Genomic DNA, 17,263 nt, shown 5'->3' on the forward strand with positions numbered 1-17,263 from the left:
TGGGTTTAGTCAGTGAAGTTTTGGTTTGGGCCAAAACTTCCACCCTGCAGAATGTATTACACATTATTCCACTCCTGGCAGCGCAGGGTACCCCTGCTAATAATACCGTATATGTTAGGGAAGTCACAATAGCAGAATTTTTGTATTTGATACCACTACTAGTGAAATTTTATTATGCTCAGTACCTTTTGATACCACAGCAAAAACAGAAATCCAATTCACCAACTTTTTTTTAAAGTACGTCCTTTATTGAAGTGAGCAATATTGTGCCTTTTTCTGTAATTCACCTTTTTCTTTAATTTAATATAAAATATACAAAGTAAATATTCCAGCAGTAATGAGATTTGACATGCTGGTATATACATCAAGTAGTTACCCAACTATCATTTAAGTAAACTAGTATTGGTATTCATAAATATCAAAATACAATGTAAGGTTTGCATGTTAATGTGAGTCAGAGATGGGAATCCCTGTAATATAACAACAAATGGGGAGTTACAGTAGATCATTCTTTATAAACCCTATGCTGAATCATGAACTATAAATTTATTCTGTGTAATCTTTATTCTGTATATTTACTGAAAAATACTGCTTAAAACCCATACTAAATACTTTCTCTCTCTCTCTCTCTCTCACACATGAAAGATCAGACCTTATTGCTTATCACGATGTGCAAATCCAGAATTGGAAAATTACTTTGACTGTAGTTATCTTTGCTTAATATATTTATAATTCTGACACAGCATTACATTCTTCAACTTGCCTTTAAAATATATATAGTGTGCTGCTTCTTATGGAAAATTCTAATTAACATTAGTATGCCTTCAAAGCCAAACGAATGACAGAAATTCAGTGTTTGCAGATTCGTATTTAGCAATAAAGTGTTCTACTTAGCTTACTAAGTGTGCCTACTAACTGTGTGTTTCAGCGATTGTGGGTCTCCATGCAAAGCCTCTCTTCATTTATCGGGACTGTGCAGGACACCTAACATAATAACACTGTCTGACCAGATATACAGTGCCCTCCATAATGTTTGGGACAAAGGCACATTTTTCCTTGTTTTTCCCTTCTGCTCTACAGTTTAAAATTACACATCAATCAATTCAGATAAGATTAAAGTGCACATTGCAGACTTTAATTTAAGGGTATTTACATACATTTCAGTCAAACCTTGTAGAAATTGCACTTTCAATACATGGTCCCCCATTCTAGGGAACCATAATATTTGGGACAATTGCCATCACTGGTGTTTGTGATTACTCAGGTGTGTGTCATTGCTTCATTAGTGCAGGCATAAAATTTCTAGGCTTGCTTCTACCTACAGATTACCTTTGGAGTCTGTAGTTGCCATTGTTCAACATGAGGACAAGAGCTGTAAAATGTACAAAAGTCATTCCCAGGAAATGCACTAGCCTCTGCACATTTTCTTTTGACAGTGAATTTGCTGCACTGCACGCTGGTTCGGTTGTGCAGACATTTAGACATCTTTGGATAAACTGGAAGAACATTCAGATTATGACAGCCCAGCACCACGACTGAAGTAGTCAAGGTGGAAGTGGCCTTTGGATCAACTCACCAACGTATGGCTGATAATCTGTAAGGCAATATGTTCACAATTTTTTAGCATTTACAAATGTATGGGAAGGACATATTTCACAGCCAGCCATTACAGGCTTTTTTGGGGGTGGTGTTTGGGGAATTTGTCATAATCCTAGTTAGAAGTTATTACAAACCAACTACTCTCTCTGCTGCATAGTAAAAATATAAAAACGTTCAACTATAATACGAAGCCGTTTGTCTTTGTACAGTTGAACGCAAAACCAGACAAACTCTAATCCAAAAAATACAATTTCTACTAAAGGTCAAAATAAATCTGTTAGTATGTTACCTGACACTGGTATAACCTTCACCAACCAGACCTAGCACGTTATTTACCAGGGAACACTTTATTCACATTGAGTTCAACCCAAGAAAAGATGAGTGCAGTCGCCATGTGGGCTATTTATCTGTAAAGTGTAGGGTCAGGGTTGGGGGCAGTGCCAGTTACATGTCAGAATAAAGTGGGAATGGTTTCTTGCCATAAATTTATCTTCAATGTATTTGAACCTTTCAGTCAGCAGGTCCTTCTCTCATCTGATGCATATCCCAACTGAATGTTTTCTGTAAATGTTCTTTCTCACAAATACTTCTGACTTAAACTCTTAAGTTGGTTTTTTTGATGTAATATACCGCATTTTACAGGAAAAGCATAATTCTTATTTATATTCTGCCTTTTCAAAACTGACTATTATTATATCACTTGCAAGGGTTTCTGTCTATATGCCAATCTATTGTGCTGGATGGAATTTAAATAATTTGCATTTCCGCTTCAAAATATCTATTTTTTTTGAGTTGCCTAAGTTACCGAACATTTATTCAATATTGGCATTGTAATTAACATTATTTTATTACCATAATGTTAGTTGCATGGAATTTTCATTGACATTTATAATTAAGTTAGATCATGGTATAATTGAGCAGATTTGGAATCTGTACATGTTGAAAGTTGCACATTGATATTTTGTTAAATATTACATTTATGAAGGTTACATACATGTGTATTAAAAACAGCAGTGGCCCTATCTCTGTCCCTTGTGGAACAGCCAATTCTGATGAGGTTCTTCACATCATCTCCCTTTGCTTCCTGTGTATGAGCCTAGTCTGCACCCATCTAAACACATCACATTGAACTCCCACTTCTTTTAGTTTGATGCCCAACCTCTCATGGGGCACTTATCAAATGCTTTAATATGCTAAATAATAATATCCTATTATCCACTTTGATCATATCATTTTCTTTCTTCCTCATATAATTCTAGCATGTTAGTAAAACACAACTTCCCTCTTCTGAACCCATGCTGACTGTTCAGAGAAACTTCTGAACTTGTGCTACTCAATCTTATCCTAAATAATTCCTTCCATTAATTTTCCTGTGATGCATGTTAAGCTTACTGGCCTATAGTTGCTTGGATCTGCCCTGTCACCCTTTTTATATAATGGGATTATATTTGCCCTTTTCCAGTTCTTCAGAATCTCCTCAGTGCTTAGTTACTTCCTAAAAATATGTGTCTATGGTTTATGTATGTACTCACTAGCCTCCTTAAGAACTCGAGGGTAAATATTATCTGGTCCTGGTGATTTGTTTGATTTCAGCCTATTTAATCTGAGCAGTACTTCTCCCTCTACAATTCTTAAATCACTCGGGAACCTCCTTAGTACTCCTCTATTTACTGCTAGGAGGTTATCCACGTCCTCACTTGTGAAGACCTCAGAAAAATACAAGTTTAGAGTGTCTGCTATTTCACTGTCTATCTTTTAATTTCCCTTTACTATTCCTGATGCACTTCAGTTCGTCCTAGATTGTTCTGTTACTCCTAAAATACTGAAAGAATCTTGTAGGGTCATCTTTCGTCTTATCTGCTGTATTCCTCTCCAACTGTCTTTTTGGCTCCCTAATATCCTTCTTTATGGTTGCACTCGTGTTCTCATGAGCCCAGCAATTCACTTTGGAGTTATTAGTCATGTATTCCTTTATACAGCTGTTTTGTCCTTTTCAACTTCCTCTTTAATTCTTTATTAACCCACTGTGGTGTTTTTTTTTTTTTTAAAGATTAGGTATGTACCTGTCCTGCATTACATGTAAAAAAAACATTTTTACATGTTGTCCTGTATCGCAAGAGGGCTGTAATTCTCGATGAACAAAGGCAGCACGAAGCACAAAGAAAGATCATGTGAACAGAGGATAAATACACAATATGATCTAAAGACATGGACTTGCCATTGTGCCTGTTTTAATAAACTGGCATTTCGCTATGCTAGCGTGTAAATTCAGTCATTCTCATTTTGTTTTGCAGGAAAACTCCGCCACCTCAGAGACCACATGGTCATCTGGAGATTCTGGTCAGAAGAAGCAAGAGGAGAAAAAACAAAAAGAGAACTCTGCTTATGCTAAGAAAATCATCCTAAGGCTTGCAGGTCTCTTTGGTATTGGAAGTACTGTTACTGTGGTATATATATTTGGTAAGTACTGTGACATTTTTTAAAAATACAGGAAGCAACATATAATTGGAAATTCATATAGTACAGTATTAGTGTTAACATGAGTGCATAGAAACATATTCTGTTGTCTTTTGGGGCCTTGCTTTAATACAGGCTTGATTAGGAATGAGCTGGTTTAAGAAACAAAACTCATAAATTAGGTACATATAGTTAAGGTAAATAAGGCTGGAGGGGTATGATACCAATGTGACACAAATGTCAAAGTATATATACAGTGCATCCGGAAAGTATTCACAGCGCATCACTTTTCCACATTTTGTTATGTTACAGCCTTATTCCAAAATGGATTAAATTCATTTTTTTCCTCAGAATTCTACACACAACACCCCATAATGACAACGTGAAAAAAGTTTACTTGAGATTTTTGCAAATTTATTAAAAATAAAAAAATTGAGAAAGCACATGTACATAAGTATTCACAGCCTTTGCCATGAAGCTCAAAATTGAGCTCAGGTGCATCCTGTTTCCCCTGATCATCCTTGAGATGTTTCTGCAGCTTAATTGGAGTCCACCTGTGATAAATTCAGTTGATTGGACATGATTTGGAAAGGTGCACACCTGTCTATATAAGGTCCCACAGTTGACAGTTCATGTCAGAGCCCAAACCATGAAATCAAAGGAATTGTCTGTAGATCTCCGAGATAGGATTGTCTCGAGGCACAAATCTGGGGAAGGTTACAGAAAAATTTCTGCTGCTTTGAAGGTCCCAATGAGCACAGTGGCCTCCATCATCCATAAGTGGATGAAGTTCGAAACCACCAGGACTCTTCCTAGAGCTGGCTGGCCATCTAAACTGAGCGATCAGGGGAGAAGGGCCTAAGTCAGGGAGGTGACCAAAAACCCGATGGTCACTCTGTCAGAGCTCCAGAGGTCCTCTGTGGAGAGAGGAGAACCTTCCAGAAGGACAACCATCTCTGCAGCAATCCACCAATCAGGCCTGTATGGTAGAGTGGCCAGACAGAAACCACTCCTTAGTAAAAGGCACATGGCAGCCTGCCTGGAGTTTGCCAAAAGGCACCTGAAGGACTCTCCGATCATGAGAGAGAAAATTCTCCGGTCTGATGAGACAAAGATTGAACTCTTTGGTGTGAATGCCAGGTGTCACGTTTGGAGGAAACCAGGCCCCACTCATCACCAGGCCAATACCATCCCTACAGTGAAGCATGGTGGTGGCAGCATCATGCTCTGGGGATGTTTTTCAGCGGCAGGGACTGGGAGACTAGTCAGGATAAAGGGAAAGATGACTGTAGCAATGTACAGAGACATCCTGGATGAAAACCTGTTCCAGAGCGCTCTTGACCTCAGACTGGGGCGACGGTTCATCTTTCAGCAGGACAACGACCCTAAGCACCCAGCCAAGATATCAAAGGAGTGGCTTCAGGACAACTCTGTGAATGTCCTTGAGTGGCGCAGCCAGAGCCCAGACTTGAATCCAATTGAACATCTCTGGAGAGATCTTAAAATGGCTGTGCACCGATGCTTCCCATCCAACCTGATGGAGCTTGAGAGGTGCTGCAAAGAGGAATGGGCGAAACTGGCCAAGGATAGGTGTGCCAAGCTTGTGGCATCATATTCAAAAAGACTTGAGGCTGTAATTGCTGCCAAAGGTGCATTGACAAAGTATTGAGCAAAGGCTGTGAATACTTATGTACATGTGATTTTCTCAGTTTTTTTTTATTTTTAATAAATTTGCAAAAACCTCAAGTAAACTTTTTTCACGTGGTCATTATGGGGTGTTGTGTGTAGAATTCTGAGGAAAAAAATGAATTTAATCCATTTTGGAATAAGGCTGTAACATAATAACATGTGGAAAAAGTGATGCGCTGTGAATACTTTCTGAATGCACTGTATACTAGACAAAAAGCCTGTTTCGACAATGTAAGATGAAACGGGCACGAGTTTGTGTCAGCAGTGTATGAAGAACAAATGAGAAGTAAGAAATAAATAAAGTGATGTAAGTAATGATAATTAACTAAGAGGTTTGGGATATGTATGACTTTATCACAGCGAAAAATACTGTACACTTAAAAAATACATGCTATCTATGACAACGTTTTTTGTTTGTATACTGGAGGCCTGTCAGTATGCAACTAAAGTTGTAAAATCTCTCTGTAGACTACAATTTTTGTGAAGACACTCTCACTGTTTGGTAGTAATTTCCCTTGATGTGGCCCATCTTTAACTTGCACCTTCACATCACTCGCCCTTCTGACTCTTGAAAAAGCCACATAGAATATTCCTAACATGTCAAATGTTTGTCCTTGTGACTTGTTTATAGTCATGGCGAATCCTAGTTTGACAGGGAATGCCCTTTGAATTTGGAAACACATGTAGTCTTTAAGCTTAATTTATTTTGTGTAATGTGCATAAAAATTGCCATAGTTTATAATTATGTAGGCCTATGGCAGTAAAAGGGAAAAAATGAGAAATACAAATCAACGAAAAGTAGAAGAAGAAACAAAAGATTTTTTGTAATGATTTTAATCCGCTTTACTCATTACTGTACAGGCTTGTACTGTTAGTTGATGAATTTTCCAGGCCTATAGTATAATATTGAATGATCAATGTTCCAGTAAAATATGGAATAGTAATAAGTATAAGCACCACAAACCTGATATAGGTGTATTGAATGAATGCGTAATTGAATCAGAATGCATAATTAGGCCTCGAGCTGTAGTCGAAATCGCCTTTCAGGCCTCTAGAGCTTTAATCAAAGTCGCCTTTCTCTTTGAATTTTTGCGGCCGTTGGCACCAAGTTGCGAGAATAAGCAGTTTTGAAAGGGTGAGAATGCAAGGGGCATTAAAATCGCTCCAGATGGTGTGGTGAAAATTCAGTGCTTGGTGCGAATAGGCCAGCAGCATTTTATTTTACTCAGATCTCCACAGCAGCGTACGACAATGCGTACCGCGCCACCTGTGGAGATTTGTATGCGGCTTAGAATGTGTACCTCGCTTCGCGCAGATCAACATCTGCAGACGACGGTAGTGTAATGATCGTGATGGCTGTGGAGTCGTTCCTGCTGCTGAAAGTACTTAATAATAATATGGTCTTACGTATTATTTTGAGTGTGAGGGTTGGCTGTGATTGGGGCTAATATCCTACGCCTGGGCGGAAGGATTTGGGATTTCAGAAATATAATCCCGAAATGCGTAGGCTAAATCCGCCGCCTGCCGCAATGTTAGGGTTGGATTTTGGTCTCGTAAGGTTTTTCGGACGTGCACAGAAGGCGACTGCGCATTCGGCTTCAGACGGACGTGAGTGAGGAGACAGGCGAATTATGTATTAAGATATAATATGTGTGTGTGTACAAATCAATGTTACAAGAATGTGGGGGGTAATTTTTTTTTTACTCTCATGTCTCCTGTCCACATGAAATAAATTGGTTCCTTGTGTACTAATTTCATAAAAATTTGACTTTTTTTTTCTTTAAGGAAATGTGTTCAGAAAATTAATTTTTCATTAGTATATCTCAGGTAAAGTATGCTGCACAAATTTTTGAGATTTTTAAAAGCTCTTTTTTAAAAAGCATTGGCTAATTTTTAAAATCTGTGTCTTAAAACGAAGAGACTTCCTGTGTGATCTTAATTACTGATTGGTGTACTCTTTCAGTTGTAGCTTAAGCGAGTTTATTTTGACCTGCATATTTTCCTCATCTACATGTCTGATAGCTTTTACATGCCATTGGCCATTCTCAAGCAACAACAGTATATCGGTTAATGCACTTTGTACATAACTTGAGTTGGTTGTCAGGGGTCTATAAAAGCTATTTCAGCTACCATAAACCTATCTAGACACAGTTTTTGACCACCTTATATTGTCAAATGCCATTAAGTAAAAGCTTGGACAACCCAACCAAAAAATATAAGAATAGCAGCTTTGACTGCGAGTAAACAGAAACAAGGGCATTTTAATGAAAATGTATTGTAAAAGTTTATTTGATGAATTAAAAGATGTTAAAAAAAAAAAAAAAAAAAAGAGAGAGAAATTGGGCATTTGCAAAAGTTTAGACATCAGTTTCAGAGCTTGTTAGTCCATTAGTCTGGTCTGACTTAGCTCATTTGTTGTTAGTCTGGTCAAGAATTTTCAACTGATGACAGTTTCAGCACCTAAAACATTGTTTGGCTCTTTAAACATTCTGCAAACACTCAACAACAGTGGCCACTGCTAACCATCTAAATAGGGATCTGAAAATTAAACTGAGTAATGCCTCCAAAGCAGGGGAAGACCATAAGAAATGATCTCAGGGGAACTGCGGGGGACAGGACAAGATCTGGAAGACCAAGAAAATGGACATAACACCTTGTATTTGTGCTGGAAGGCAAAAGGAAAACCCTTGTATGACTGCAAGGAACCTGCAGGCAGTTTTAGCTACTACTAAAATAGCCATCGGAAGGAAACTTTTCACCTGCAACCATCTCACAAAAATAATATCTTAAGTTTGCAAACGGCATGTTTATAAAACAGGCATTTTGGAACCAAGTGCTGTGGACACATGAAATTAAAAATAAACTCTTTAGCCAGAACCACGAACCGTTTGTTTGATTGAAAATAGTAGCAGCTTTTGAAGAAAAGGACAAAGCTGAACAAAGGATGGCTTTTATAACACAATAACTGTCCAGAACACACTTTAAAATCTACTAGAAATACCTCAAGAAGCGTAAAGTAAAGGTTTTGAGTGTCCCTCGCAGTCCCCAGTCTTGAACATTATTGAAAGTCTGTGGGTACATCTTAAAAGTGCTGACCAATCAGCAAGACAAACCAAGAATATCATGTAGCAGAAAACTATTTGCTAGGAAGAATGGGGAAAGTTTTCCAAGCTAAGAATTCATAGACTCCTAGATGGCTACAAAAAAACTTATACAAGCTGTGATTTTTGTCAAAGGTGGTATTACTTAGTGCTTACTTAATAGGGTCCCCGAACTTATGCAAGTACCACATTTGCTTTTATTTTTATTGTTAATTAAATAAATCATAACTGTAAATTAACATATTTCGAGAAGTGTCATTGACTTAGTATGTGTGCTGTTGAAGTTGTATTTATTTTTAACCTCAAATGTCAAGAAAAAAATGTAATTTGGCCATGGGTATCCAAACTTTAGCATGGAGATAACCTTCATAGAACTGTCATCAGAAGGAAATGTTATGTGCGACCTCATCAAAAAAACATGTCATGCAGATGTTTTGCATACTTAAGAGAGAGGCATTAGGTAAATTCATTTTTTATCCCCATTATGTTCAAGAGTCTGATATATCTATCTTTGATCAAGTCAATAAAAAATTGACAGTTTTGAATCTTGGAGCACTTTTTAATGTAATATTCAGGTGTGTTCAGGGACACCATGCTATGAATAAATGTATTGGACAGCTGAACATTTTTGTAAAAAAATAAATAAATAAATAAATAGGCAGGAAAGCTGAAAGCATTAAATTGTCAGTTTTTTTGAAAACTTTACAATGGTTATTAATTTTGCAAACATTACTCTGTATGCTTACTCCTCTATATTGAGGGTAAACAAGAAATCCTGTTTCACATTTATTTACAAAACTAGGGTTTATCAAAAAAGAATTTAGCAAGAGATGTTACTTGTTCGTACTTAGTTATCTATACATGTAAAAGGCAAAGCCCTCAATGACTCATTACTAATTCTCCCACTTTCCATATAGGTGGGAAGCTGAAATTTTGCGTGTTCACTCCTTGCAATGTACTTACAGAAGTTAGGTATGTTTCATGTCCTATTGCACCACCCAAGGTGGGGAAATGGGTGTACCCCCTAAACTGTATATATAGATAGGGGAAACTCCTCAGTGTTTTTGCGACTTCCAATATACATAGGAAGCCCAAATTTCCCATACTCATCCTTTACACTGTACTTCCAAACATTAAGTGTTTCATTTCGCGCCATGCCCCGTAACGAACTTTCAAAAATGACGTCTTCTTTTTGGTGGTTTCATTTGTTATTTCCATTAACAGAGGATTTATTTCACGGCAGAGAAGCACAAGGGCTGCCCCCAGTCCCACTTCTTTTTTTCCGCACGGCCGCTGTCCACGCACATACCACGTGGTTGACTTCCTGCCTGTATACATTAACGACATCCCTCGCTCATGTGCCTCCTTACTCGCTTCCTTACTTTCCTCAGCTGTTCGTCGTGCTCACTGCTTCCTTCTTCTTTACTCCACCGTTTCAAGAGTGGAAGGACTGCCCATTCTTCTTTCAGGCTACCTCTAAACCTCACCCATACTGATTCCCCCATGTGTAACATATCCAAGTAGAGCACAATGGCGCAAGTGCTGCGCGATTGTAAACTTATTGTATGGGATGAATGCACTATGGCACACAGAGCAGGTGTTGAGGCTTTAGACAGGACCCTACTAGACATCAGAAACATGACAAAAATGATGGGAGGCTTGATAGTCTTGCTGACTGGAGACTTCCGGCAGAACTTACCAGTTGTCCGAAGAGGAACACGCGTCGACAAAGTTAAAGCATGTCTGAAGTGTTCATACCTATTGCCTAAGACCAACGTTCTTACCTTAAGAATAAATATGGGGGTTTACTTGAACTGTGACAAAAAAGCCAGAGAGTTCACTGCTCTCCTCATCAAAATAGATGATGGCAATTTAATTGAACATAACTGTAAAATCAATGTTCCTAACTATCTGTCTCCTGGTGAAGACTTTTACAAACCCTTATTGAAAATGTTTACCCTAACCTACGAAATCTGCATCAAAAGGATGTCTCATGGTTGAGGGAGAGAGCTATTCGAACACCAACAAATGACATGACTTCACATATGAACACCATTTTACTTCAACTGTAATAAGAATATAAGTTTAATGTCACTGTGCTCTGTACAAAAAATTATTTTATAAATCCATTCACATGTACAGGCCAGGCCAAAGTTAGCACACAGGGGCTCTCAACATTTAGAACTGCTAGGCAAGCATTTGAAGAAAGAAGGTACAACTACGAAAATGGCCATTGTACTATTTCTGTATGTTAGAGATGAAATGGAATCCTCTCCTTCCCTTGTTTGGAACCTAAGTAAGGGCCTGCACGTGGAGGAACCAGTATATAAGACTTGCACAGCAGCCAAATACTTTGAAGCCGACAGACGGATGGGTGATATCGTCATCCGTCCTGAAAAGCCTTCCAGCGCAGCGACGGAAAATGGCAGACTGTATACATCAAGATCCCACCTTGATAAAAGTATTGTCTTGCTATGGCTTCCTCCGTCTGTAATGCCGCGTAAATCGTCATTAAAGAAAGCTAAGTTATTTTCTCTTATGTGATTTTTACCGCCGTATCACTATGGGAGAGGTATCGCCTTTTAATATCCTATCTATATAGTTTTCGGTTACTTAAAACGTCGCAATTACAAATGAACTTTTTCCAACTAGGTAGCTACCGCCCCCTAAAAGAAACACCAACTAACTTCCGAAACAAAGACAAGTCTGTCGACTCTGTTGAAGAACTAGAGGACACGGTGCACTATCCGGTAGAATTTCTTCACACTCTTAATCCTCCAGGCAAATCTCTGCATATTCTACTTTTGAAAGTCGGCACACCAATTGTGTTACTATGAAACTTACAGCAACCAAAACTTTGTAATGGCACCAGGCTTCAGATCAAATCTCTGCACAAGAACCTCATTGAGGCAACTGGAACTGACTCAGGGGAGACTATTTATTCCTCGCATCCCTCTCGTACCCTCTGACCTCCCTTTCCAATTTCCAGTAAGGGTCTGCTTCGCTATGACAATAAATAAGTCACAGGGCCAGACTCATTTTTGCTAGTACTTTATACTTTGAGTTCATAAGATGCAAAGTTTTAATTAAATCAACTGGGCATTTTTTATAGAGACCTGTTTTAAACAATTATTGAATCTTCATATAGGAAAATAAGGAATTGATTTTTAGAAAAGAGTATTTTCTGAGTTTTGAGGTACATTGGATGATCATACTGTGATTCTGACACTTGAAACTATATTCATTAAATCTTTTTAAACTTGCTCCTTGGTAAAACATTTGCTCTCCTTTCTTGCAGGAGGCAGTTCCACTGATGAACAAGGAAACCGGGTATGTATTTATTTATTGATTGGTTAACAGTTTTTTTTAGATGTGGGTTAATATTTTCAATATGTGGATTGATTTCCTGCAGAAAGTTACTTCAGGACTGATTCAGGTTTTTTTTTTTTTTTTTTTTTTAAACACTGTGCGCTGCATTTCTCTAGGTCATTAATTCAGTTATACAGGTTATCTGATACAATAGTTTCCTGTTTCTCCAACATATGTTAGATTCCAACAGGTGCCAAATTACCTGCTGTAAGTTATGTTTGATAACTGTGAAGTTTAATTTATTTAGGTATTTTTGTTATAAAGAAATAAAAACATACATATTTGGTCACTCCTTATTCTTTCTGTAATTGTAATTTGGTCTCTGAATCTCTAGAAGTTTATGAAGTATGTCTTCACAGTGACGTTCCTTTTAGAATGTGGAATGAAAAGCGCCATCACTTCAAAGCAGATATCCTGCCATCCTTTAACTAGATGAGTCAGGGGCAGTGCCAATGAGCAGAGAAATGATTTTGCTGACTGAAAATATACAGTAGCACCTCATGTCATTAATTTATGAATTAGAAATTGTGCAATATTGTATTAATATCTTTATAAATGCACTATTAGGCATATTTATAAGAAATATTTGCGCTCAAAAATGAAATGTAATAACTTTTAGGTTGGATTACAACAAATCAATAATATTATGCTCTTCTTTAAAAGAGACTGCTTATCTAGGAAAAGCATGCTTTATTGTGTTTCTTGTTTTGATTTTGTTTGCATAATGAATTTCATATGCCAGTGGACAGTCTTCCTAGGCATGTGCTGTGTTCTTTTTATTACTACCTTGTGGGGGACATTTTGATATTCAGGTTATGTTTTCTATCTAATTCTGATTACCCCGTAACATCACATATCTATGTATCTTGTAATCTTGTTGCTTTGTATTCTTTTTTGCTTGTAGTTTCATTTTGTATTAGCTGGCAAGCCATAATTTTATAATGAATTCTAGATGTTTTAGAATGGAAAGCATCAAGATTATATTGTGCTGTCATTATAAAAACAGTCAAAATATTGAATGCAAATTTTCACCATTTAAAATGCAGCTAAGCAGCAAACATAATTCTGATTCATATTTGTCTTAAATTGAAAACATGTTTGCCAACACATTTTGCACATCATTACAACTTAAACAGTTTTTTATTTTATGAAAATAGAATTCATTTATGTAATAGCATCAAACTGTTATATCAATATCACAAGAACTGATATTGTGGTACTAATTTGGTGCTAAAGTCCTAAAAATGTTATCTATACAAGCATTTTTACAGTATTGGTAGTACTGAGAACATCCATACCACACTCACTGCAAGTAAACGATATACTCCAGAAGGCACAATACTACATGATTAAAACTGTGTAAAAACTACATTAAAAATGTCTTATTATATTGATGATACAACCTTTCAGTTAATTATACAAATTTGAATCTTACAATAGCAAATACAGTATATCAAACCTAAACGGTTAGTTCACTTACAAACCGGACTTTAAAAGCTTGTTGTTATAAAAAAAATCTTTAAAGAGTAGGTTTAATGAAAATATCTGGAATAATCTTGAAATTAAATAATTCAACAGGACATATATAATGTTTTAATTTTTATATTTATTATGGATTTTAAGTAGTAGTTTTCAGTTACTAAGACAAATTGGGTAGTTCATGATAAGTTGTGAACTAAAATCCCCCCCAAGGTTATAAACCTCCCATTTGCTGTTACACTATGGGGATCTTCATCTCGGCCACTAGTAAAAATTAGCCTTGCATTGTATGTTGATATTTATGAATGCCAATACTACTGTATTTTATTTAAGAGATAGTTGGGTAACTACTTTATAGATATAGCAGTAAGTTAAATCTGTTGTTACTGTTAGTTTTTTTATATATTTTATACTGTATTACAGAAAAAGGCACAATTTTATTCACTTCAAAAAATGGAGGTACTTTAATAAAAAGCCATTGAATGGGATTCCTGTTTTTGCTGTGGTATTGAAAGGTATCAAATATCATAAAATTTTGAATGATATTGGTACGGAGTACAAAAATTCAGCTATTATGACATCCATACATTAACCATTTAAAGAAAAGATAAATAACAAATTCATTCTTAACAAATAATTATCTTTTTTATTTAAGTATTACTGCCTGTAAAATGAGAACTGGAAATGTTCTGTATCCTCAGAGATGCAGTTGAAACTTTTTTAAACAGTCCTTCAAATACTTTATTTATGATAACTGTTGGGTTACCTAAATTATAGGATTAAGAGTGTAATTTTGGAATTTTTTGTAAGCTCTGTTTGATGAAAGATCTACTAAGTCAAAGTGAACTTTATTGTCATCTCAACCATATACAAGTATACAGAAAGACGAAATTGCGAAGCTCAGGGTCCACAGTGTAACAACATGACATGCAATAAATAAATTAAAAATAGAATTAAAATTTAAAAGTTGCTTACTTTAATTTTTGTAGACTACAATATCCTTAATGATAACTGTATTAATAGTTTATATGGCCACATAATTGGGTTATTGCTAATCAGATTTCTAAGAGGCCATTAACCTGGTTTCTGTAACTGCAATTAGGGTTTACATGGAACTTTACAAACCAGGTTTTTCTGAATAACTGGGTTATTGAGGCACATATAAAGAAATTGGTGAATTTTTGCTGTGTGCCCTCCTCACCATAACCTGTCATTCTGTGGGGGAGGAGCAAAAGCTTTAGATTTGGCAAAAATTTAGATTTTTTCAATTTCCATTTTTTGACGTATCTCGATGTTTTAGAGTTCCCTGATACTGAAAACATCCATATCTCAATGTGGGTATGTGTGTGTGCCTCTCTGTCTGTGGCAGTTTCTTGAGGATGGTCTAGAGCTAAAACGGCTAGACAGAAAAATACCAAACTCGAAACTTAAGTTTTTGAGCCAAATCATACAAGAGAAAGAGGCACTCCAGAGGAACCCTAAAGTACTGTAATTCTGCAATTAATTATGAATTCTTCTCATCAATTGCTATCGTAATGACCTATTTTATGATCTTAAAGATCAGCATCAGAGCGGTAAATACTGTAACGTTGTAGTTTGGGTAACTTGGTTCCTAGGGTGCAAAGCCTACTGACACTTGCATCCAATTTTTTTTTTTTTTTTTTTTTAAATAAGAAACATGTTTTTGTTATTAGCATTATACAATACAATACAGTTTATTTTTTATAGCCCAAAATCACACAGCATTAGTACATAGCAGTTGCTTCATAACTGGTGTTTTTGTGTAAAGTTTGGCTGCAGCCTGAACCGGATTATATATCTTGCAGCACACCAAATGACATGCATAAAAATAATTACAAATAAATAAAACACATATTTTCTAACTTCAAATTAGTGTGTGACTGCTAGTGTTGAGCAAACCCCATACATAGAGTTCACTTTGCCATGATTTCAACGAATGGAAAGTTTGGGAACTTCACAAAATACTGCATAATGTATTGAATTCAATAGGGAAGGAGGAACTGAACTAGTTTTGAGTAGATCAGAATGGTGCTATGGTCTTTTAAGTGCCCCTTGGGGCTAGTAAAGCCGCATTTATGTGAAATAGAAAAGAGCTGGTACCTATAAAATTCAGTGCTGAAAGGGAAATTTATAAAATATTTTTATATCAAGCTGTAGGTTAATTTTTGCCATGCTTTAAATGTTTGCTTAATTACATTTTCATTGAAAACATTTGAAAAGCTCTCTTCTGATTTGTTTAGGTTAGTAATCTTAATTATAAATAATTTAACAAAAGCTTTCGTAGCTGTACTGAATGGATACATTTTTATGACACCAGTCCAGACACACTTTGTAGTTTTCTGGTTTATGTGAATTGATTGGAAGTGTGATTAGCTGTTGTGCGGAGTGTGCCGACATTACAATGTTAACAAGTTTTTATCTCCTAATTAAAGAGTGTGCTATCACCTTTCCTTCAAAACAGTCCAACCACCCCCAACCCTGGGATCTATGGGTGAGACATGTTCTCATGGGATTTGCTTACTCAATAACCCACTTCTTAATGGCACTTCAAGGAGAGTAAATTTGAAGATTTTGTGATTTCTAACATTAAAGTCTGACTTGCCAATTTGATTTGTCCAGTATGAAAACATGAGTATAATGTTAAGAAAGAATGTTAAGGATTTCAATATAGGATACAAAGTGTAAAAACAATTAAATATTGTGCCAATGTCAGTTGCATGATTTTTAAATAATTTGAATTTTTATTTAATCTACAAATTAAGTTTTAAAAAAGTCATCAAATTAATATCCAGTATCTGAAGATCCTAAAGAATTTTTGTTACTAATGTTTCACACAAGTAGTCCTAGTAGTTACATGTGAAACTACAATAGGGCATGTTAAACACACTGCCATTTACTTTGAAGACTTGTGGTCCAACAAGTTAAAGTTTCCTGATGGGAAAGTTGTGTGTGAGATTTAGCAGGTTGAAGCACATGGCACACTCCTGTCTCACTTGCCATGCCTTCTTTTGATGTCTGATACATGTCAGGAAGAGGGTGATGTTAGGTTTTGTCTTGCTGACGTGCCAATTAGAGGGTTCCCGGAGAACAAAGCAAGACTTCAAACTCTGTTCTTTCCCCATCAAGAATAGCTATTCTAAATTTATTCTGTCATTTGCTTTTTCTGTTCTTTTTATTTTATTTATTTTTTTAAATTTTAAAACATCTAGTATCAAATTATTTAGCTGTCTAATAGAGTAAGCAAAGTCATTTTAGGACTCTGTTGCAAAGTAAAATGAACTCAGACGACAAGAAATTAAACCCAACCTTTATTTAGTAATTTAGTGTCTTTTTAAGACACTGCATTAGCCAAAGCTAAATCCACACTTACTATCCTAATCTAAGTAGATTTTTTTTTTTCTAATACAAATGCTTTCTTTACTTGTAATAAACAAAATTTAAGTTATGTGAATTCTTTCACAGAGGAAATATATCCACACAGCTTAATTTATCTTCGTCAGATGGATGATATGTGGTCATTTAAAATAAGTTGCTTTCTTTTTAAAAGC

General features: G+C 36.1%; 1 protein-coding gene across 1 annotated transcript in view; it reads left to right on the forward strand.

The window, feature by feature from the left end:
• Positions 1-17,263, forward strand: part of timm50 (translocase of inner mitochondrial membrane 50 homolog (S. cerevisiae)) — a 67,038-nt gene that overhangs the window by 4,329 nt on the left and 45,446 nt on the right. The window contains exons 2-3 of the mRNA XM_028797463.2: positions 3,894-4,059; positions 12,145-12,176. Coding sequence (XP_028653296.1) covers positions 3,894-4,059; positions 12,145-12,176 — 198 coding nt within the window. The remainder of the gene's footprint in view (positions 1-3,893; positions 4,060-12,144; positions 12,177-17,263) is intronic.

The sequence above is a fragment of the Erpetoichthys calabaricus genome, chromosome 1 (assembly GCF_900747795.2).
Source record: "Erpetoichthys calabaricus chromosome 1, fErpCal1.3, whole genome shotgun sequence".
Taxonomy (NCBI): Eukaryota; Metazoa; Chordata; class Cladistia; order Polypteriformes; family Polypteridae; genus Erpetoichthys; species Erpetoichthys calabaricus.